The 21,779-nt window shown below is 41.1% G+C and overlaps 2 protein-coding genes across 6 annotated transcripts; one reads left to right on the forward strand and one right to left on the reverse strand.

The window, feature by feature from the left end:
• Positions 1-1,258: 1,258 nt before the first annotated feature.
• BAG5 (BCL2 associated athanogene 5) lies at positions 1,259-6,982 on the reverse strand. Of its 3 annotated transcripts, none has more exons than XM_014957655.1 (2): positions 6,867-6,982; positions 1,259-5,881 (listed from the first exon to the last, which is right to left on the reverse strand). In XM_014957655.1, the coding sequence occupies exon 2, from the start codon at positions 5,851-5,853 to the stop codon at positions 4,501-4,503; it is 1,353 nt and encodes a 450-aa protein (XP_014813141.1). In that variant the 5' UTR covers positions 5,854-5,881; positions 6,867-6,982; the 3' UTR covers positions 1,259-4,500. The 3 variants fall into 3 exon arrangements, with proteins under 3 accessions (XP_014813141.1, XP_014813142.1, XP_014813143.1); XM_014957656.1 differs by having other exon boundaries at positions 6,862-6,930; XM_014957657.1 differs by lacking the exon at positions 6,867-6,982 and adding an exon at positions 6,762-6,785.
• Positions 6,983-7,047: 65 nt separating this feature from the next.
• On the forward strand, positions 7,048-13,639 carry APOPT1 (apoptogenic 1, mitochondrial). 3 transcript variants are annotated; one of them, XM_014957692.1, is made up of 5 exons: positions 7,048-7,208; positions 8,206-8,403; positions 9,510-9,573; positions 10,435-10,525; positions 13,384-13,639. In XM_014957692.1, the coding sequence occupies exons 1-5, from the start codon at positions 7,074-7,076 to the stop codon at positions 13,487-13,489; spliced, it is 594 nt and encodes a 197-aa protein (XP_014813178.1). In that variant the 5' UTR covers positions 7,048-7,073; the 3' UTR covers positions 13,490-13,639. The 3 variants fall into 3 exon arrangements, with proteins under 3 accessions (XP_014813178.1, XP_014813179.1, XP_014813180.1); XM_014957693.1 differs by lacking the exon at positions 13,384-13,639 and adding an exon at positions 12,914-13,371; XM_014957694.1 differs by having other exon boundaries at positions 7,071-7,208; positions 8,114-8,403.
• Positions 13,640-21,779: the final 8,140 nt, after the last annotated feature.

The raw sequence follows: 21,779 nt of genomic DNA on the forward strand, positions 1-21,779 counted from the left end.
CCGAAGCCCTTCTACTCCTTCCAGTCCTCAGCTGAGAATTCTCCAAAGGAGAGGATACGCCTATATGGCAATAGAACAAAGTTTTTCCAGTTGAACCATTTCAGGCACTGAAATCTGCCTGTCCCAAACATACACACTAAAAAGTTCTCAGCAAGGCAAATTCTCTCCTTTGACGAGTAAAGAGCCGATCAAGACAAACAGGTCAGTAGTTAAATGAACAACACCCAGGGCCGCTGCCCAGGTGATTTACTGGGCTTTGAAGACTGTATTTCCTTCAAATAATCCACATTGTTGAAAGGGAGAGAAAGAGGGTACAGTGAACTTGTTACCTGTAGGGACATTCAGCCTTTATAAACATCCTTATCCCATGTTTTCTGGGTAAGACTTTTCCAGATTGGGTATGGTACTTCCGACATGACCACCTGTGCTTTTTATTGTATGAACACTTACTGTGTGACACGAAAGAGTTTGAAACCAACTGGTTTATTTTCCGTCCATGATTCATTTGTATTGCCTCCAGTGTGTCCCATTACCAAACTAGCAAATTCCTACTTGTCTGTAGCAGTTGATGGTGCCACCTTTTCTCCTCCAGGTCGATCTAATGACTTACTCCTACCAAAATCCTTAGAATGTGCTCCCTGACCCACGGCCACGTGACCCACCCATTCATTTTGCAGTAGCTCTGGCCACCGCGAAGCTTTTCTACAAGCCAATTCGACTCACTAAACCCACAGAAAACTCCCTCCTCCATTTCAAAGTTTGGTTTTCTCCCGTTTTATCAGATTTAATCAGCTCATAGGAGTTGGCCAAGCAGCAGAGACTGCACAAAGCCAGCAGCTTTCCGGGCAGAAATAGAATTTCTGATTTCCATCAGCAGCGAGCTGATGACTTGGCTCACTGCACCTCGAGAAAACAGACTGAGCCATCAGAACAATCATGTGAACATGCCTCATCTATACGGTTTAAACCCAGATTAGCTTAACTCCTACTGAGGGTTCTTTAATCTACATTGACTTTGCACACAAAGGGACTTCGTACCATTGGTTTTGCAAGCTCTTCTGTCAAGGCAGCATCCTCCAACAGGAAAGTGGCAAAAAAGAGCCACAAGAAATTTCGCAGCCATCATCCAGCCAAAGCCCAGGAGCATGAGAAGCCATTGCTGAAGAAAGAACACAAGCAAGGACTGATGTAATATCGGTAACGCAAGGCTGAGCGCAGAGAAAACCAAAAGGCACCAGATTTAGCAAGTAGAGGTAGGAATGGTTTCCACGCAAAGAACTTTATTGTCATAAATACAGCAGTGAAAAAAGCCAACTTTTAAAGGAGGGGGAAAAACAAGAGAGCTTTATGTCTAATGTTTAATAAAAACACTTTCTCTAAGACAAAAATCATTTACATTCTGATAACTCACATTCAAAAATAAATAGAGAAAGGCAGCAGGGCATAACATTCAAATGAATACCTAGTAAAACGCAGCAATGTATTTTTATTAATAATCAAGAATATAACACTGCAATATTTAATCTTGATTTTGTATATACAAATGCTGTACCCCACACAGCAATAAATCAAGACATATACACCATAAGGAGCACGTACACTAATTTCTGTTAAATTGAAAAAGTAGGAATCATACTTAACAAAAATCTCCTCCAAACTGGTAACATAGAAAAACCACTTTGAGTGGCAAACAACAAAAATCAACACTGCAATAACTCAAGAAAGCTATTTTGAAAAGAAATACAATTAACAAAAAGGAATAAAGACGTAGAATCACCTCTCCCCCAATTATCCAATCATTTCAATATCATACTGAAACACAGGCTGCTGCAATTTGGTCCATTGACACTTTGCTGATTGTTTCAGCCTGCCGTGTTGGAAAGAAAAGTTGTGTCCCCCTCAATCTTTGGCTATAAAACCCAAAGAAATTACATTCTTCATCACAAAAGCAAGATCTTGAGAAGTTTGTGCATTATTTTTTTGTTTAAGCATATTTAGTTATTACTTTAATTCATGCAAAAAAACCTGTGAATTAATCTCATTCCAGGTAAGGACTTAACCATCAAATTTAAATAGTCCATTTATTAGATTACAGAACACTGGGAAAAAGCTTAATCCACTTAATATCTTGCTACTGAGCTCTACTCAGTTAGTCAAAATTACACTAACCTTACACATTTGCCTCCTTAGAGGAGTAGGTGTAATAATTTATTCAGAAAAGCTAAAAGACATTAAAATTTAAAATAGAGCAGTTCTGAAAACTATACTTGCTCATTTTTACATGAGAGGTTCAATCATTGATAAAGAACACAGACACTAAATTGTTAAACAAACCACAAGTAACAACTGCAGACCTGACAGTAATACTAAAGCAAAGTGAATGTCATTACGCTATCAATTTTTATATTTCCTAAAAATGTAAGTGCAAATCAGAAGTTGTAGTTCAAACACATAGAAAGCTTGAAATGAGTAAAATAATTCAGGTGTGTAACATTATTAAAATTCTGCGTTAGCCACATAATATATAGATTGGAAAATATAATAAAATATAGATTGGAATTTTAACTAGGGGAAATGTGGGCTTTTTGAGGTAAGGAGAGATCAATTCAATGGGGTTGTATCTCTGAAGGTGCAGAGAGAATCCTCCAACAAACATTCCGTCATTGCCAAATTGTGCCTTAGGCACTGTACTCAATTGAAAAAAAAATAGGTTGTTTTTGGCAAGCAAATTTGCAAAGCAATCACCTGTACAATCGCAAACAGAACATATTTGCCCTCTGAAGTTACACAGCCTTTCATCAACATCTCAAAGCATATTAAGGAGGGAGCAAAAATATTTTCTCCTTGTAGCAATAGGCACAGAAGGCCCATCCAAAGTTCCCCATCTCCACATCAATGCATACTCATCCTCAGGACTCTATAGAACAATTGTCACCTATCGTATTATGTTAATTCGACACACATTATAGTAGAATTATATATATGTGACAAATCCAGTTTGCAAAGATTACAAATATATCAAGCTGCTGGTAAACAGTTCCTGTATCTATATATGATGGTGCAAGATAGTGATGTCATAAAGGCACTTGTCTCTCACAGACAGTATTGTCTTCTCTAATCAGTCAAAAATAGATCTAAAAATATTTATTTTAACATCCGAAATGGTTTTTACTCCTTAAAGTGGTGCAAATCATCATCTACAGAACAATAACTCATTAATTTAACACGAAAGAGCTAAGTGCAAAGAATCCGTAATTAAATATATCTTTACAATTCATTCATTCTAATGCCATGCTCTCAAAAAAATGCCAAAATACATGCTATAGTAGAAATGTGATTGGCACTAGCAGCCACAAATAAAAAGGTAGGTGCATACAATAGTACAAGCAAGGTTATTTACGAAGTTACTAAAACAATTAAGCGATGAGTTGCAACGAGAGACATTTGCCACAAGTCTTTTTTCCAAGTCATGCTTGAAGCCACACCTGACCAGTATGAAATATATAACACGCATTTACATCATCAGGGCCATCTTTATAGCCAGCTACCAAATTTTGCAGAAAATAATTCCAAAATGCTCCTTCGCTTCAAAGCGAATTCTCTTTCTCTTTTCACGGAATGTGAAACAACAGGTCAAAACCAGACGCAACAGCAGAGTTGAAAAAGACAGCAAAGCAACCACGAAATAGAAGTCCAGTGCAGTTTTCAGGGGTTTATGGATGGCAGTGTGAAATCCTCAAAATCCCATTTAGCTGGTCCATATACAGATGTTCCTCTCGAAGTCTCAGTACCTTAAAGCATTAATTTGAAAGAGTTTCCACCAAGAGAAGACCTGTTTTTGCAAATCGGAAGGCTCAGGTATCACAAAAAATAGACGTAATTGGCTTGCCTCTGTAAATGCTAATTTGTAGTTGGGCATTAGAGTAAAATCTGAACACCCAGGAAGGTGTGATGGATGCAATAAATCAAGCACAACCCAAAGCCAACAGTTTTTTTTGCACTTGATACTTTTTGTTGTGACAGCTCTTAATGAGCACATCCAGACTGCTGTGAAGTTGCTGGATGGAGTACTAATTTTCATGTCCAGTCTTCTTTTAAGTAGTTTTTCCAGTACTATAACATAAGGAAGTTTCTGCAACTTTGAAAAATCTGCATTCACTGAACATTGCACAAGGTTATTAAAACAAAAACAAGGAAAGAAAAAAAAAAAACAACAACAAAAAACAAAGAAGCCATTTGATCAAGTATTAAGCTATTCCTTCAGAGAAATGCACTTCTTTGCTTATAGCAAAGACCAGAATTGCTGATGGTGTACTGACAGTTGCCATGGCAAGTGGGTGACTGCGTGGGATAGCAGACATATAGCCAAGTCAACTGCTTATGCAATCTCCGTGATTTAAGCAAGCACAGAACACACCACTTTTATTTTGTGCTGCCAATGATCTGCATAAAGTGCCAAAGTTAAAAAAAACGTTCCTCTATGTTAGATCATGGCTGTTTTCAGTATTCCCATTCATCTGTTTTCATGTCCAGGTAGTAAAGAATATTCTGGGCGAGCTTTACTGCTTGCTTCCTGGCAGCCTTACACCGCTCGTCACCTTGTGGATCAACGGCATCGAGCGCTAGAAGTTGTTTCGTAAGAAGTTCTTCCAGTCTCATGTAATTCTTATCCGTTCTGTTTCCATCAAATGAAATCACCTCCTGCTGAATTTGAGACAAGTTTCCAAGGACGTTCCAAACTGCTTTATAGGACTGGTGTTCGGCAGCAGTTTGCTCGGGATACATTTGCCTTTTCTCAAGTGCTTCCTTCAAATCAATGTACGTTATAAGAGTCTGAACTTCTATTACAGCTCTTCTCCTGGCTTCTCTGATGCAGGGATTTTTTCCTGGGCTCACCTCATCCAAGCGGGCAATTAACCCCTGCAATTCTGCTTTGGATCCCAAATACAAATCAGAAGCATTCTCTGTTTTTAAAAGTAAAGCATTAACTTCCTTCATTTTCTTACGGATCTCTTCTATTTTTAGAATGGACTGATTCTGTGCCAAGTCATAAGCGTGAGTGGAATTTCCTTCTTCTTCCAAGTCCAGGTATTTCTGCAACTTATTGATCTCTTCCACTACTTCTTTTCTGTAATTTCTTATTTCCGTGCGACCACAGACATCTAACGCATCCAAATCAGCAATGAGGCCTGTCAGCACACAGGAGAGGTGCCTGCAGGTGTCATTACTACTCACTCCCATTAGAAGGGAAATAAGAGTTCCCCTGGCTTTGTTCACCTCGCACATCACAGAGTTAATTTTGGAGACAGAAGGATGTGCATCGTTAGAGAGTGGCAGGGACAGCTGCTGCTTTACACAGCTCTCTATAATCTCCTGAACAGCACAGACTTTGGTCAGAGTGCGGTATCTCGCCTTGCGTAAAGAAACCTTCCCTCCCGTTTTCACCTGGGTAAGCCTCAACACGATGTCCTGGATCCCTTCTTCAAATTCGTCACTTATAGAGTTACCACCTTTGTAAAAAGGTGTGATCTCACGTTCCACAAGGGACTGTGCCTCCTTGAATATAGCCTCTATTTCCAGTCTGCGCGGATGGTTTGCATTTTGTTCCAGCTCCTTCAGCAGCCTCTCTGTTTCCTGAGCCGCTCGCTTTCTGGCTTGCTGAATATCCCCCTTTCCTTCAGTGTCTACAGAATCTATTTCAAAAAGCTGTTTCGTCAGACTCCTTTCTAATTTTTTGTAATCTTTATCGGTAGACAGACCACTGAAGACAACCACCTGCTGTTCAATCTCTTTGACTTCTTTCTGTATTTCATGCAACCGTTTTATGGATGGGTGTTGGTTACCCATATCCATTCTCTTCTTTCCTCCACTTTCCAATGAACTACAAGGCAAGCAAGAACGAGACCTGCGATTAACAAAGCGCTATAGGCGAGCACTTCCCTATGCCACACACAACAACTCCCATGACATCCCCAAGCCCCGCAGCATAGAATCATAGAATCATCTAGGTTGGAAAGGACCTTCAAGATCATCTAGTCCAACCATCAACCTAACTCTGACATAAAGAAAAAATAAAACAGACCAAAAAAACCCCAACCAAACACACACACCCCCCATCACTAAACCATGTCCCCCAGCACTATGTCAACCCGTCTTTTGAACACCTCCAGGGATGGTGCCTCAACCACTTCCCTGAGCAGCCCATGCCAAGGCTTAATAACCCTTTCAGGGTAAAAATTCTTCCTAATATCCAACCTGAACCTCCCCTGGAGCAACTTGAGGCTGTTTCCTCTTGTCCTGTCGCCTGTGACTTGGGAGAAGAGACTGATCCTCGCTCTCTACACCCTCCTTTCAGGGAGTTTTAGAGAGTTATAAGGTCTCCCCTCAGCCTCCCTTTCTCCAGGCTTCCTCTAGACATCACAGCTACTTTGACTATCGCTAGCACTAGAAATACACCCCTTGGCTGGTATTTCATAGCCGTTTTCCTATCGCCAAACACCCCTTTCCCGCTCGGGTGATGCTTTAGGTACCCACACCCCCCAGCCCTTGGCGTCTGCCCACAACATGCGGCCCTGCCAGACCGGGCACCCGGGGAAAAACACCGGCTGACCCCGGGGCCCGCGGGCTCCGCAGCCCCAGGGCAGGACCCGCCTTCCCCCGCACCGCCCCGCAGCACCCGCCGCTCCCCCCTTCACCGTCCCTTCCAGGCCTCCCCGCCGCAGCGGCTCCCCTCCCTTCCCCCCGGCGAGGAGTACACACACCGGGGGAGCACGGCGGCACCGGAGGGGAGGCTCGGCTCCTCACCCGCCTCCCGCCGCAACCCACACTTCCGCGCCCCGGCCCGTAAAGTCCCCCGCTCGCCTCACCCGCCGGCCGTCCCGGCCCAGGGACCCGCTGCCCGGCCCCGGCGCTGCGCCACGGGCCGAGCGGCAGCGAACGGCAGGAGCCCCGGCCCCGCCCCGCGGCGGAGGCGGGAACGGCGCGGCCCAGGGACGCGGCCCCTTCCCCGGTACCGCCCTCCGGCCGGCCTCGCCTTTGCGACACCGCCGTAAAGCGCCAGGCGCCGGTGAGAGATGGCGGCGGCCTGGGTGTTGCGGGCTGGCGGCTGCCGCCCCCGCCGCCTTCTCATCCTGCCTCCTTCTTCCTCCTTTTCCTCCTCAGCCGGCAGTGGCCCCACGGCTGAGCGCGGGGAGCGGCAGGAGAGCGCGGTAAATGCGGGAGGGAGCGGGGGGTCCCTGAGGCGGCCGGGGGGGTCCCTGAGGCGGCCGGGCGTGGGGGAGGCCTCGGGGTCTCCGGCCCTGAGGGGCCCTGAGGTGAAGCGGGGGAGGCCGCCCCCGCCGTGACTTTCGGCGTCGCCGCCGGGTTCGTCCCGGTAAAAACCCGTCTTTCCCGCCGCCTCTCGTTGTTGATGTGTTTTCCAACGCCCCCGGTTGTTTGTAAATACAGGGCGGGCCTTCCCGTGCGGGGTGAGGAGGGGGGGGAACCCGCTTTTCCAAAGGGAGCGGTGAGTTTGGGGCTGTTGGAGCCAGCTCCTCCAAAACCCGGCCTGAAAAGCTACCGGCTTGTGGCTGTTCACCAGGCTGCAGGGGGAAGGTAGCGCTCGGGAAGACTTAACACACTGGCCAATTCGAATGTTTGGTGACAAGATGAGGGGCAACGGGCACAAGCTGGAACATGGGATGTTCCACTGAAATATGAGGAAGAATCTCTTTAGGATGAGGGTGCCAGAGCCCTGGAACAGGCTGCCCAGGGAGGTTGTGGAGTCCCCTTCTCTGGAGGTCTTCAAGACCCGCCTGGATGCAGGCCTGAGTAATGTGCTCTGGGCGTTCCTACTTAGCAGGAGAGTTGGACTAGATGATCTCTAGAGGTCCCTTCCAACTCCAACAATTCCATGATTCTAATCAAGTGGAATAGCACTGATATAAAAATGAAGGCAAAAACCCATTGCTTTAAAAAAAATATTCATGATTCACGTGTGCTGGAAAAGAGTCAAAGGTATCTTCTGCGTAGTGCATTTCTAAATAAAAGTGCATTTTAAATGCATTGCATCCTTTTCAGTCAGAGTGAAAGAACCTACATAATTCCTGAACTCGCTATGCTTATATCTTTAAAGGTTGTGTGGAGTTTGGGAATTTATTTCGAACTGGATTGTTCTTCACAAACTCCGCTCAAGCGGTCGTAATGAATTCTGCCTGTGTTTCCAAGGGCCTGGGTTTCAGCCCCCCCGCGCACTCCCGTAACGACTGGATCGGTCCCCCCGACAAGCACTCCAACCTGCGCCCCGTCATCTTCTACGTGCCCCCCGAGGAGTCCCCGCTGGAGCGGCGCCTGCGGGAGGCGCGGCAAGAGGCCCAGGCCTGTGACCAGCGCTACTGGGCACGGCACAACCGTGCCTTCTGCCAGGTGAGCCCCCCGCCACCCCTGGTGCCACTCAGTGCCCGCCTGATGCCTGCTCTGCCACCCGAAATTTTGGGTTTTGTTTCTGTGAGGTACGGTTCGGTTCTGCCTGCCATTACTGGCTGGTAATTGATGCCATTTATTTTAATACTCGCTATATCCTCATGGGAATTACCTTTTTGTCATCAATTTCTTTCAATTGATGTAGACAACTAAAGAGCCCACATATTTTATTGTTGTTTAGTGGCACATAGTGATATTTGCCTTTTTCCTTTCTTGCACTGAAAATATAAAGCTGTAGCCACCACACATGCAAGACCTGTCTGTGACTAGAGCGGCTGTTGAAAATAATTCTACAGCTCTTCTTGCTGTCTTGTAAATGAGAGAAATCAGGTGTAATCACCCAGGGTAAATGAGGGACATTCCCTGTTTCACTGGCAGAGTATCCCAGCAAGAGTAAATGTGGAGACTTTTCAGTTGTGTTCTGTCTTCTTCCCTGATCGCAGCATTGGTTAGGAGACACGGAATTTTGTTGGAAGAAAAGTAACAGCTCAGTAATTCATTATCATTTGTGATAATCTTTGATCATTATATCCTCCCAAAACTTGCAAAGATCTCAGAAAAAACAAACCTTGTTTTTCAATTCCATAGTACTGCTTTTTAAGTTTGAAGAGCTTACATACAAATAATTATTCTGTTTCCGTCTAAGTAATTACAGGTTTTTTTTAAGGCTCCATGTTTTTCTCTATGCTTAAATTCTCAGTTATACCATACGGCACATAGTCATAGTTTATCTTATAAACTGAAGGTTCTGATCCCATCAAACAGTCCTGAAACTCAGCTGTAACTTTACTCAACAAATATGTTTTATGTGTTTGAGTAGAACAGCTGCATGAATTAATTGATGCCTGCAGGTAGCAGGATCTAAGAGACAAAGTTACCAGTTTAACTAACTTACCTGATTTTGGAAAATGTTTTCTTGACATTTCCAAGTTTATTGAGTATTGCTTGTTATTTCAGAGGGTATTAAGCACTGCACTTCTGTGTGATTAAGAGTGGTTAACTTCAAGGACTGAGTACATCAGATTTTAATGTGGAAACACGTGTTTCAGGAAAAAGAAGAATTTATTTATTCAAGACTGAAAGCCAAGGGTCTGGAAATGGGAGCTGAAACAGGTTAGTGAGATCTTTGTTTAGAGTTCAGGTTATATTCTGAATTCTGTTTGACTTTGAATTTTATGAGTTTCTGCTCTTTGTGTTCAGTTACAAGTAAATCTTGAGGGTAGGATTTAGAAGTGTTTCCAGGAGCATGATAAAAAAAGAGGGGAGGATCACTTGAGAGAAATGCCTGGAGGGGTCAAATCATCTTTTGTGTTGTTCTTCCCCCAATTCCCCGCAGCTGCAGGGAATGTGCTGAAATCCCAGCCAAGTAGTATAATCGTTCTGTAGTCTGAGGAGAAAGAAGGGTTTTTTTTCTTTCACCACTTCTAACCCCGTGAGCCAGCTGAGCTAAACATATATAGAACTAAACATACAGAATATTTGCCTCAAGTGCTTGTTCTGGTTGGGTGGATTAATTCACATTCTTTGGCTTCAGGTCCAGAGCGTAGACAATGAATTCAATATTTTTCCTTGAGGCAGCTTCTGAGGAGAGAGCAGGTGCTCTCTGCCTGTCTTTGCCTGAGCACAGTTGCTGTAAAATACTTGCCTCTCTAATTATGTAAAACTGAGAACAAGATGCCGTCGTTATAATAGTGAATTGGCCACTGTAGTATGAGGTTGAATGTTTTGTTCATATTCTCATGCTCTTGAGTTCAGTAAAGCATCTGCTCTGAGGTTCTGCATATCACAGACCATTATTTTTTTCTTCTGTTTGTCTCCTGGTGATCAGTGTGTGGTGTAAGGAACAATTTTAATGAAGTTCTGCGGTGTTTAGCTTGTAGGAGCGAGGAGTCAGACCTAGTTCTCATGCATCTGAACCGAGTTTTTTAATCCGAAGAATTATCTTGACATTGTCATGCTAAAACTTTTTTTCAGGTCAAAAAGCAACACTGAATGCAGAAGAAATGGCTGACTTTTACAAGGAGTTTCTAAGTAAAAATTTTAGGAAGCATATGCAATATAACAGGTATGTGGAAGGTATATATGTTGCCTATTATACTTTACAGTCTAAGCAAAAGGAGCAAGATCAGATTTTAACTTTGAACATTTTTTTTCCATACTTCGTTTTAGAAAATGATTTTTTTAAAATGCTATTATTAGCACTTGGGAGCTGTCTTGTACTGCCTGTTGTTGAGTTAGTGGAGAGATGAATCTCATGTCTGTGACTGGGGGACAAGATGGGGCGCTTAATTTTTTTCTCTGATGGCACGTATCTTTTCATGCTGCTAATTGAAACTGATAAATATGCAAATGGAGCCAGTTTAATATCATTATCAATGATCTGGACAAGCGGATCAAGTGCACCCTCAGCAAGTTTGCAGATGACACTAAGTTGGGTGGGAGTGTTGATCTGCTTGGGTGTAGGAAGGCTCTACAGAGGGATCTGGATGGGCTGGACCGATGGGCCAAGGCCAATGGGATGAGGTTCAACAAGGCCAAGTGCCAGGTCCTGCACTCGGGTCACACCAGCCCCGTGCAGTGCTACAGCCTTGGGAAAGAGTGGCTGGGGGTGTTGGTTGACAGCTGGCTGAATATGAGCCAGCAGTGTGCCCAGGTGGCCAAGAAGGCCAACAGCATCTTGGCTTGTGTCAGGAATAGCGTGGCCAGCGGGACTAGGGCAATGATCATCCCCCTGTACTCGGCACTGGTGAGGTCCCACCTCGAGTGGGGTGTCCTCACTATAAAAAAAGACATTGAGATGCTGGATTGTGTTCAGAGATGAGCAACAAAGGTGGTGAGGGGTCTGGAGAACAAGTCTTACAAGGAGCAGCTGAGGGAGCTGGGATTGTTCTGCCTGGAGAAAAGGAGGCTGAGAGAAGACCTCGTCGCTCTCTACAACTCCCTGAAAGGAGGGTGTAGAGAGGTGGGGGTCAGTCTCTTCTCCCAAGTAACAAGTGATAGGACTTGGCAGTAGTTGGTTAATGGCTGGACTTGATCATCTTAAAAGTCTTTTTCAACCTAAATGATTCTCTGATTAAAACAGTTGAAGTTTCTGGATACCAGATCCTAGTTGACTGTTAAATAATGATTACTAAATGTGATTCATCTCAAGAAAATTGTTTAATGAGAGTAATATTTAGTATTCTTGTCTTTATTATTTTGCAAGTTCTTTGTATGTATTGTGCATATACTGTAACATAACTCTAAGAACAACTTTACTGTAAGAAATATTTAAAACAAATATGCACATCTTATTTATCCTATGGGGAGAGCAGGAAGGGGGGGAAACCTCGCCAAAAACCTAAGCCACAGCATGAAAAGATGGAAAGTAAACCATTATTTTTAATAAGAGGAGCGTTGTTCAAATTGCCTATAACTGATGAGTGAGAAAGCAAAGAGTAAACCCGATGCCACTGTTGTAGGGAGCTCAGGATAATGTCCTGTCTTCACAGTGGAAGAGTTCAGGCTTTGTGCCTAAACACAACCTTCCTTGTTGCTGCCTTGTAAGATCAGGCAGCGTCAGGTGCATCTTTGTAGTTTCCAGGTGGGACTGCACAGCCCTGAGAGCAGTGGAGCTTTTTACAGGCACACTGATTTTGAGGGGCCACATTTATAACAACCTGTTTATGCATTCAGCTGTATGTTCTTTTGCAGTGTAGCCAGCCAGCCTGAAAACTGTGGCTGCTGAAGTGTTGCAACTTCTAAAATGTACTTAAAATTGAAGCAATGTGTATGCATAGACTCCATGAATATTTAGTTCAGGGCACTTTGACTGGAAATACAGTCGAGTTAAAGGGGAAAAAAAATTGAGGAGGATCTAGGAAATGAGACATGAAAGGGGAAAGGAAACAGTTGCAATGTTAGTGTAATATTTTGATTTAACATGACATTTGAGGGTGTAGCTCAGTGCTGCTTGTCAGCATGATTTCGGCTGCTATCCTTACTGAGAGGCTAGTATCTCAGGTTTGTGTTAGATCTGTACATGCGAGGTTTCTCACAGAGATCTCAAGAGAAGACCTAAATCCCAGTGTTTAATATTCCCAGCTAGTTCTACAGTAAGAGTATTCTGTTGCTTCTTGTGCAGCATTTTACAAAATGGAGGAGGGCTACTTGAAAGTAGACGGCACTAGAAAAAAATTCTGATATCGCTTTAGTTTGTAATAAGGGCAAGAATTTGAAGCAAGTTCTCAGAGGGTAAAAAGGGCTGATGTAGATGGGATAGTCTGTGTCTGGAATTGGTTCCAGAAGTCATGCATGCTTCATAAAAAATATTTAAAGATATAGACTGACTTTGGTAATATGAAGGGCATCATCTTTAAAAAGTACTGCTTTAGAAAGCTAATGTTTCCTGTGCTGGGTCATACAATTAGCCTTTGAAGTATGATTTTATTTTGTTTTTTCCTCACCCTTGTAGGTGACCAGCTGTGCCCTTTCCAACACAGGCATCTTCAGACATGCACAAACAAATCTTACCAGACATGCACAACTAATCTTGCACAGCACTGGCAGGAAAATTTTCTGGATAAATTGATTATCGGCTTTACTTCTGAAACATGAGAAATGGTCACGATTATTTTATCGTGCCTGATTTCAAATACAATTGGCCATAAAACTACCCAGCCCTTAACTTTTTTATAGTTAAGCTCTCAATGGTTGTAGTCCTAATGTTTGCATTTAATCTGTTCATGGATGTAGATACTTGTATAGACCTTTTTATAGGTAGTTTCACTCTAATTAGGCAGGAAAAGTGTTGCCACAAAAATAAAAAATGCAAGTCATCACTGAATTGTTATTTGTCAATGCCAAAGTATATTTTAATTAATTTTAACCTTTTTCCTGTTCTTGTTCTTCGTGCTAATGATTTTCCTGGCTTTGGAATCCTAGAGATTGGTATAAACGTAACTTTACTATCACATTCCTCATGGGACAAGTAGCACTGGCAAGAGCTCTGAGGTGGCTTCGTTGGAAAAAGAAAACTGGGGGAAATTAATCACAGCTCCATGAAGAATGCAACAGTAGCTAGGCCTGCTACAAACTTTTTATTTATAGTGATGTTCAGAATCTGAATGACTAATGTAATAATTACTTGAATCTGTTTGTTAAACTGTGTAAATAAAAGTTGATCTTAACTTATAATCACTATGTAGATTTTTCTCTACCTTTTATTCCAAGAATATCTAAAATAGTTCCCAACCTAAAACGCAACTGAGAAAATTATCAAAAGTTGTTCCCTGTTTACATTAAATGGAACGGATCACAACTGTCACAGTTTTACTACAGACTCATGGTTCCTAAAGAATGTTTGATTCAGTTTGCTGTACCTGAACTCAGGTCAGAGAATGATTTCTCCACCAACCATTATTACCACATAAAGACCAAAATGTCTCATTTTGCAGCAGTTGTCAGTGTGGGGCAGTAGCTGTCCATAAGTAATACAACATGGCTGAAGGATCAAGTGTGATTTTGTGAGTATATATACAATTAATTTAGAATAATTCTCAGTGTGATTATCTCTTTTTAATAAGGAGTTAAGATATGATGTCATATAAATGACTAATGCTATAGTATCTTCTTAGATAATTTTATTTTAATTAAAAGAAATGTGTCCCCCTTGGACATGAGTTCTTCTAACATACGATTGGTACAGATTTTAGTTGCTGAGCAATGAACAGTTGCGTTGCCAGTCACTTGATCTTGGTAGAAAAGGAAACCAATACTTGGCTGTACGGAGGAGAACGTTATTAGTACTAATAGGTGCTGTTTTTCTACTGGTTCATTTCTTTCCAAAAATTGCTGTTCTCCCCAGTTTCTCTGAGGCACTCAAAACAACAATCCTGAGGGGGATTTTTCTGGCCTCAAGGTATGTAACATCAGTCGGAAGGAGGTTGCTTTAAGTGAAGTCTTAAAATGTTACGCCATCTATCTGTGATTTAAAAGAAGTTCTGTTCCTCAGAATGTTCTTCCTGTCCCTTTATATAGTTAAACGATTTTTTTGATGCAATACCCACTAAAAGGATTCTGTTAAAAACAATATATGTTGCCAAATGAAGCGTGTTTTCCTAAAGCTGTGCTGTAGGGAAGGTTCTGCTTTTGGAAATGTCAGCTCAGTAGCCATTGACCTGTTTTTTGTAGCTAAATATGACATGATTTATTCACAGGCTTTTTCAGCTGGAGCAAAAAGAGATTTGTCAGTATCGACTGTAGTAATTCCTTCACAAGATGAAATAAATATTAATGATATAGTAGTGGATCACCCTGTTTCATACAGTGATGCTAACACAGGGGCTAAAAAGGTCACTGAGTTTTGTTTTTAACTGTTGTGTTATTAGTATATGAAAACAGGTAGTGTTTGCTGAGGTGATAAACAACACTTCCAGGAAAATATTATTTATGATGGTTATTTACTGCATCAGTATTGTAAAAGGTATATATTTATTGAAAACTTACAAAATGCCACATTTTTTTAGGAAAACAAATTTTTGGAATAGACTGCTGGGGGTATGTAATGTCATTCTTCAGGGCTTTACAGCAAATTATATCTTACAGTATCTAAGCTTTGACCCCGATGTGAATGCACACTTTAATAAACAGTTCTAGTGTAAAGGAATGATTGGATAATATAACAAAATAGCCCTGAAAGCAGAGAGCAGAACCCCAGTGGTTGATGCCTCATGTTCCATCAGCCAGTGCCTGAGGTCCCTGAGGTAGTTTCCCATACGCTTTAAGCAGGTAGAAATCAATCAAAAGAAGCATTTTCATATTCCAAGTTGCTCACTTTTATTAACACAGCAATTTTTGTGTCTGCCTGCTGAAACGGATTGGGAAATTGATTCACTGCTAGGGCTAATCCAAGGAAAAAAAGTCTTGGATGTCAGTTGAATTAAAATGCCTCATCCTGCTGATGTCAGTGTTCTGCTGTTGGCACAGGGGGGATGTGGGAATTCAGATGGAAGGTTTGGATTGCCCTTCAGTCAATTAACAGTTAAAACCCTTTCCTAAATGTGTATTTTAGTGCTGGCATATGATGGATCATGCCAGGATTCTGCTCTGAACTGCTTGTAGGTTAAGTTCATGCCTTTGCCTTCGTTAAGATTCTGGTCCCTTCATCTAAAGCCTATTGAAGGAGTGAGCTATTTATCTATTAGGTAAGTGTTGAGCTCTGATTTAGAATATCTAATAAAACCACTGCGCAAAGATGTTATTAAAAATAATCCATCTGAAATTTTGAGTCTCATTACCAAACCCACATACATTTACTGAGATAATTGCATTTTCTGAACAGCCAAAAGCCGTATAATTTTTGCCAGTGTTGCATTACTTCTGGTGGTTTTTTTTCTTGATTCAGAGCAGTTGTAATAATGCCAGCTGCTTTCAGATATTATTGATCATAAATCCTTTATACATCAAAGGAAGAATAAGGAGCTGCCCCAGACACTAAAAATAATTTTATTTATGTATCCAAAGGCCTGCTACAGTCACTGATACTAGTGAAATACATCAAAGAGTGACTTTTCTGTGCACGTTTTCTGAGTGTAGGAAAAACACAGGGGAGTGTTCTTATCATTTAAGTATTTAGCTAATCCTGTCAGAAGGAACCAGCAGTATTGGGTATTTAATAGTGTCAGCATGTGCCTTTTTAATCCATCTCCTCAGTAAATGCATAATAAAGCAACAGTGTTTTGGTAGTCTTCAAATAATTTTAGATAATTTGTATTGACTTGGGGTGGTTGTGTTCTGATAATCTGTGTGCATTTTTGCTCTTCACTGAATTTCTCTGCTGGAGCATTAATTTCAGTAGAACGAGAGAGGAGTCAGAGGAAGTGTGAAATGGGGATTGAGGGGCAGACCCACCAAAGGCTGGTTGGAAGTGATTGCAGCACCTTTATATACACATAAAAAATAAAAGAATAAATTGCATTTCTCAGTTTCATTAGGAGTTTTCACGCAGCAACTACTGAGAAGATAGCTTCTATATTTAACTGAAGATTCTTGGTGATAAAATTAAAATTTAGTTCAAAGCGCAGATTGGTTATTTAGAAGCTGACCCTTCCTGGCCCCGTTTTAAGGGGGCTATTTTTCTGCTTGCAATTTTTAACTTCTACTATCCCTAAGCAAGATTGGTATCCTACAGGACAATCAGATTTAGCCAAATAAGAACTTAATTTACATCCTGCTTAGAGCCCACAGGCCAGTCTTTTGCATAAAGACTGGGAGATTGAATTGCTTTCGGGAAAGGATAATATATGCTTGGAACTGTAATATGCATGAATAACATTTTCATATTAAAAATTATATCCATGGATTGCTATAAACTGATTCACAGAATAAGAATCCCATAATTACTTTATTTTTTTATGAGTTTATTTCTGAAAAAGAGTTTAGAAGTATATGGAATGTAATCATCTTGAAATGCATACTCATTAATATTCATTATTATATAAATCACTTTTGTGCCTTGCCTTTGCATTCATTAATGGATTAAGATTTAGCCAAGTATTGTCAGATTTAGTTGATTGATATATTCAAATAGCAGGTGCTGTGGAAGTGCAAAAGGAGTCCTTTTGGCTAGAAATAGCAAAAGCAAAGAATTACATTATTCCATTTAAAGTGTGATCTTACTCAGGGGAAATATTACTTTTATTTAAATATTACTGCCATGGAAAATTTTTCACATGACACTCAGTGTGTGGCAAACACTGGCTGTTTTTAAAGGGTTCCAGAAAACTTCACAGATTTTCATTTCTAGAGTGATTTGAACAATGAAAAGTCCAGATTCTGGGGGGCATGGGGGCGTTTTGCAGAACAGATCTTGTAGTCAAAGCTTATATTAGAAGGCAAAATTCATGAATTGCAAATTTCAACAGAGATTAATTGATTGCCTTGATTGCTTTCCAAGTGATTGTATTCTTCTGGAGTGTCATATAGAAAACAGATGGTATGACACAGCATAAATATTCTCTAATAAACTAAATCAAGACAGTTCTGACCTCAGTAGCTAGGAATACCTAGGTAGAAAACACTTATTTGCCCAAAATTGTATGAGACTGAAAAACAAAATGGAAACTAAATTCCAATTACTGTGTAAGAAAATGTCTTCTGGATTTACCCATCTTCTCATACTTACCAAATTAATATTTCATTTCTAATGTCATGTCTGGAAAACCTCCAGTTTCCTCAGGTCTCCTAAAAAATTCCACCACAAAAAAAAAAACAACCCAGAACAAAATGCTAAGCGCAGGAGTAAATAGCCACAGGTGCTAATTTCTGTCAAAGGAGGATTCAAGCTCACTTCAAAGAAGGAAAATCAGCTCTGCTCTGCCATAGGATGTTATAGACTGATTTTAATTGGCGAGAGATGCTCAGAAATAATTCATTTGCTGTGCTCCTCTGCTTTTGCTGTTGGGAAGAGAGGGGCTGGTTTGGTGTGACACCTGGGGACTTGCTGTAATGCTTGGGTGTTACCACAGTGTCACAGCCTTAAGGCTGATCGCCACAGGATGGGGTGAAAAAGCCTGATGTTGGGAGAATGTGGCTGGAGAGCTGCCACTGGACACGACACGTTTCCATTTTAGAAAGATTTTTCTCAGGCTTTTGAATCATGAGTTTCACACTTTCTCTAAAAGCAGCAAAGCAACTTATTAATGTCCTGAGTCTATAATTTATATGTATTATCTAACAGCCACAGCGCTCAACGTTCACTTTCATATGTAATTAACAATGTCATTTCTACTTTTAGTTCTATTATATGTTTACATGCAAATTAGAAAAGCCATCTCACCTGTTTACAGTATGATCTTTGTTTTGGGACACTCCCCAACAGAATTCACAACCGAAGACTCAAAGAGCAAGGAGGTAAGTTAATGAGAGCGCCCGTAACGCAGCGTTCCAGCCTCCTTTGGCTGCAAAGTGAGTGGGATGGGAAGTGACAAATGTGTGAACCTTCCTTTAAAGATATTTAGATGATTTCTGCATCGCTGCATGATAAACCCAGCAGTAACAATTTTACAGTCATATAGTTAATTATACGGATATTTTAATATAAGGATATTAAATTGCTGCCCACAACGGAACCATTTACAGGGCAGGTTTCTGGTCAGTGTTATACACTGAGGAAGGCAGATCCTGTTACTCATCAGCCTGTTCCATGTGAGTCATGACAGTTTTCAAACATATGGTGATGGTGTACTTTGTGGCCCTTCAGCATGTAATAGCAAGTGTAACGCTGTGTAGGCAGCACATTTCACTTTCATGGCTAATTTATATCTATCAGTCGTTCCCAGCTTTCTCCTGGTGTTTATTGTGGCGTTTCAGTTCCTGTTCACAGTTACATTCTTTCCAATACGTAGGGTTTGATAAATGTAAAACTGCACTGTGTATATATATATCTTTGAAACAATTTCTATGTATTTCAGCTTTCATTAAAACATAATTATTGTTTTTAAGTATTAAGGAATAATTAGACCACCTTTACAATTAATTTAATAGAATTAATTTAAGTATTAAGGAATAATTAGACCACCTTTACAATTAATTTAATAGAATTAATTTAAGTATTAAGGAATAATTAGACCACCTTTACAATTAATTTAATAGAATTAATTTAAGTATTAAGGAATAATTAGACCACCTTTACAATTAATTTAATAGAATTAATTTAAGTATTAAGGAATAATTAGACCACCTTTACAATTAATTTAATAGAATTAATTTAAGTATTAAGGAATAATTAGACCACCTTTACAATTAATTTAATAGAATTAATTTAAGTATTAAGGAATAATTAGACCACCTTTACAATTAATTTAATAGAATTAATTTAAGTATTAAGGAATAATTAGACCACCTTTACAATTAATTTAATAGAATTAATTTAAGTATTAAGGAATAAATAGACTACCTGGTCTAGTGGGAGGTTTCCCTTGCCCACGGCAGGGGGGTGGAACTCAATGATCTTTAAGGTCCCTTCCAACTCTAACCACTCTATGATTTTATTAATTTTACATTAGAAAACACAGATTAAAAATCTAATGTGCTGCCTATGGCATGTTTCAGCAATTCCCCAGACGTGCCCCAGGAGACTGTTGTCAGCTGATGGAGTGAACTGCTCTGTGTAATCAGAACACCTGAAACAGTCCAGGTGTTTCAGGTGATGCTGGTGTTGTAGAGAACCGTGGTGGCACACAGAATTTTTTCCTTCAAAGAAGTTACTACAAGCTGTATTTTCTGTGGACTGTGCTATGCCCAACTGGCCACCGAAGTCAAAGGTCAAGGAGTCCTGCTTTAAATTCCTATCTTCAGTGATTTGTCCTCTGAAGCAAAATGGCAGCCTCAGAGTATCTGTGATGATCTACATACTGATGAGATAACTGCCTTTTCCTTAGCTAGATTCTGCAAAAATTACAACTAAATTGATTCCAGTCTTTTTGGCACAAGGAGAGCCTTCAGAACGTGATGTGATGCAGCAGTATCTGCCAAACTTGACAAATGTTTTATTTATATCCTGGTCTCTAAAACACCTATGCACAGATGTGCGAGGAATTCCTTTCTTCAGAATTTGACACCTACGAGCCCAGTTTCTAAGGCCTCTTTCCATATTTCCTAATATTGGGGGCTATGCTAAGTGTGGATGGGCTGGGTTCCAGATGGACCCCGTGGAGGTCCTGGGCAGGACTATCACGTGGAAGCCAGGTCCTTGTGGTTGTCTAAATCGCACAGGGAGCAGGGAATGGTATAGGATTGGGAAGGCACAAAGATGATTTAAAACTGTTCTCTCAACCCCTTCTCATCTGTTATGGACCTTTTGGAGACTGTCCACAGCTTGAGTTCTTCAAGGATATTTGCCCTCTTGTAACTGGCAGACAAGCCTGTAGAGATAAAACACAGCATCCCTCCTGTGGGAGTGAATTATGACATCATCTCACTAATGTTTTAGGTCTAAGACTTACCAGCAGCGATGTATGTCTTTTGTTTTCTTCTGTATCATCATGAAGATACAGAAGAAGTGAAGAGTGTGTCCATGGTGTGTCTTAGAACTTAATACTGTTCAATGGATTTCTCTGCGAACTGGCAAGAAAATGTTTCATTAAAGCAGATTTTAAAAGGTAGAATTACAACAGAAGAGATAAGAATTTTAAAATCTGAAACTGGAGCATAAACTTCACAGTATGTACTTGCTGTGGGAAGAGGGAGGCACCAAGGAGAGAGAATTCATATCCAAACCCCTGGGAGTAAGATCATCTCTCCTTATCCTGCATCTGCTCTATTTCCCAGGAGACAGGATGAGGAGCAAAATCCCTAACACAGGCAGTTCTGGTTCCTATTGATTTTTAGAGTGACTCTGCCCTTCTCAGCCCCACGTACTGTACAGCATCCATCTAGCCACAGGCTTATTCACAGGAGCCATTTTCCGTAGAGACATAATTGGTCATTGGCACAGAAACGACAGAAACAGTTGTCACACAGCAGAAACATTTCCATTTCCCTCTCCCTTGGGGCAAACTGTATTACCATTAATTCCCCAGTCCAGTGCAGCTGGGTACTGCCTTGGTCTGAATACCCTCTTAACCGAGGCAAACTCCAACAATGAGAAGCAGATGTAAAATAATAAAAAAAGAGGAAAAAAAAAATTTCCAATCAAGCCTAGATGCCGAGTGAATTTGGTGTAATTCCATCTCGAGTTTTAGTTGAGGAGAGAAAAGCATTTAACAGAAGAACTGAAAGGGGTTTGGCAATGACCGCGGCACAGTGACCACCCCACAAATGGTCGCAGCACATTAGGCTCAAGAAAGATGAAGCAAATTGGAGCAGTGAAGGGCGAGCTGAATAATCAAGGAGATGTAGAATCTCTCTTAAAGAGATTAAGAGTTCAGTGTGTTTAGCCAAGCAAACTGATGGTCAGGGGGGAGAAAGGAGGGCAGTGTCTCCTAGGCAGGTGAGTGGAGGAAGGACCAGCTGAGAGGGTTACCCAGGGAAGAATCTTCTTTTTCTACAATAATTTAATCAAACATATAAAAGAGAAGTGTTACATTTGAGGATCTCCTTAGAAATGCAAACACGTAGAGAAATGGGGCTAATCACTAGCAAGGGAAATGAGCTGGGAAGAAATGACACCATTTGGCACAATATCTATATGTATATATTACCCTTGAGACCAAACACTGGAGGAGTGAGGTTCTTGGGCAGGAAAGGCGAGATGTCTGCTTGTTTCAATAGAGTTGGATAATTGCTTTTAGAAAAAGAGCAGGTGAGGTGGCTATCTGTAACGCCTCTTAGACTTCTGA

The sequence above is a fragment of the Calidris pugnax genome, unplaced genomic scaffold, assembly GCF_001431845.1.
Source record: "Calidris pugnax isolate Ruff unplaced genomic scaffold, ASM143184v1 scaffold211, whole genome shotgun sequence".
In the NCBI taxonomy this organism is placed as follows: Eukaryota; Metazoa; Chordata; class Aves; order Charadriiformes; family Scolopacidae; genus Calidris; species Calidris pugnax.

Coding starts and splice junctions, on each gene's coding strand:
- BAG5 (XM_014957655.1), bottom strand. CDS start 5,853: ATGGATATGGGTAACCAACACCCATCCATAAAACGGTTGCATGAAATA.
- APOPT1 (XM_014957692.1), top strand. CDS start 7,074: ATGGCGGCGGCCTGGGTGTTGCGGGCTGGCGGCTGCCGCCCCCGCCGC. Junction 8,404..9,509: donor ACAACCGTGCCTTCTGCCAG/GTGAGCCCCCCG, acceptor CACGTGTTTCAG/GAAAAAGAAGAATTTATTTA. Junction 10,526..13,383: donor AAGCATATGCAATATAACAG/GTATGTGGAAGG, acceptor TTGGAATCCTAG/AGATTGGTATAAACGTAACT.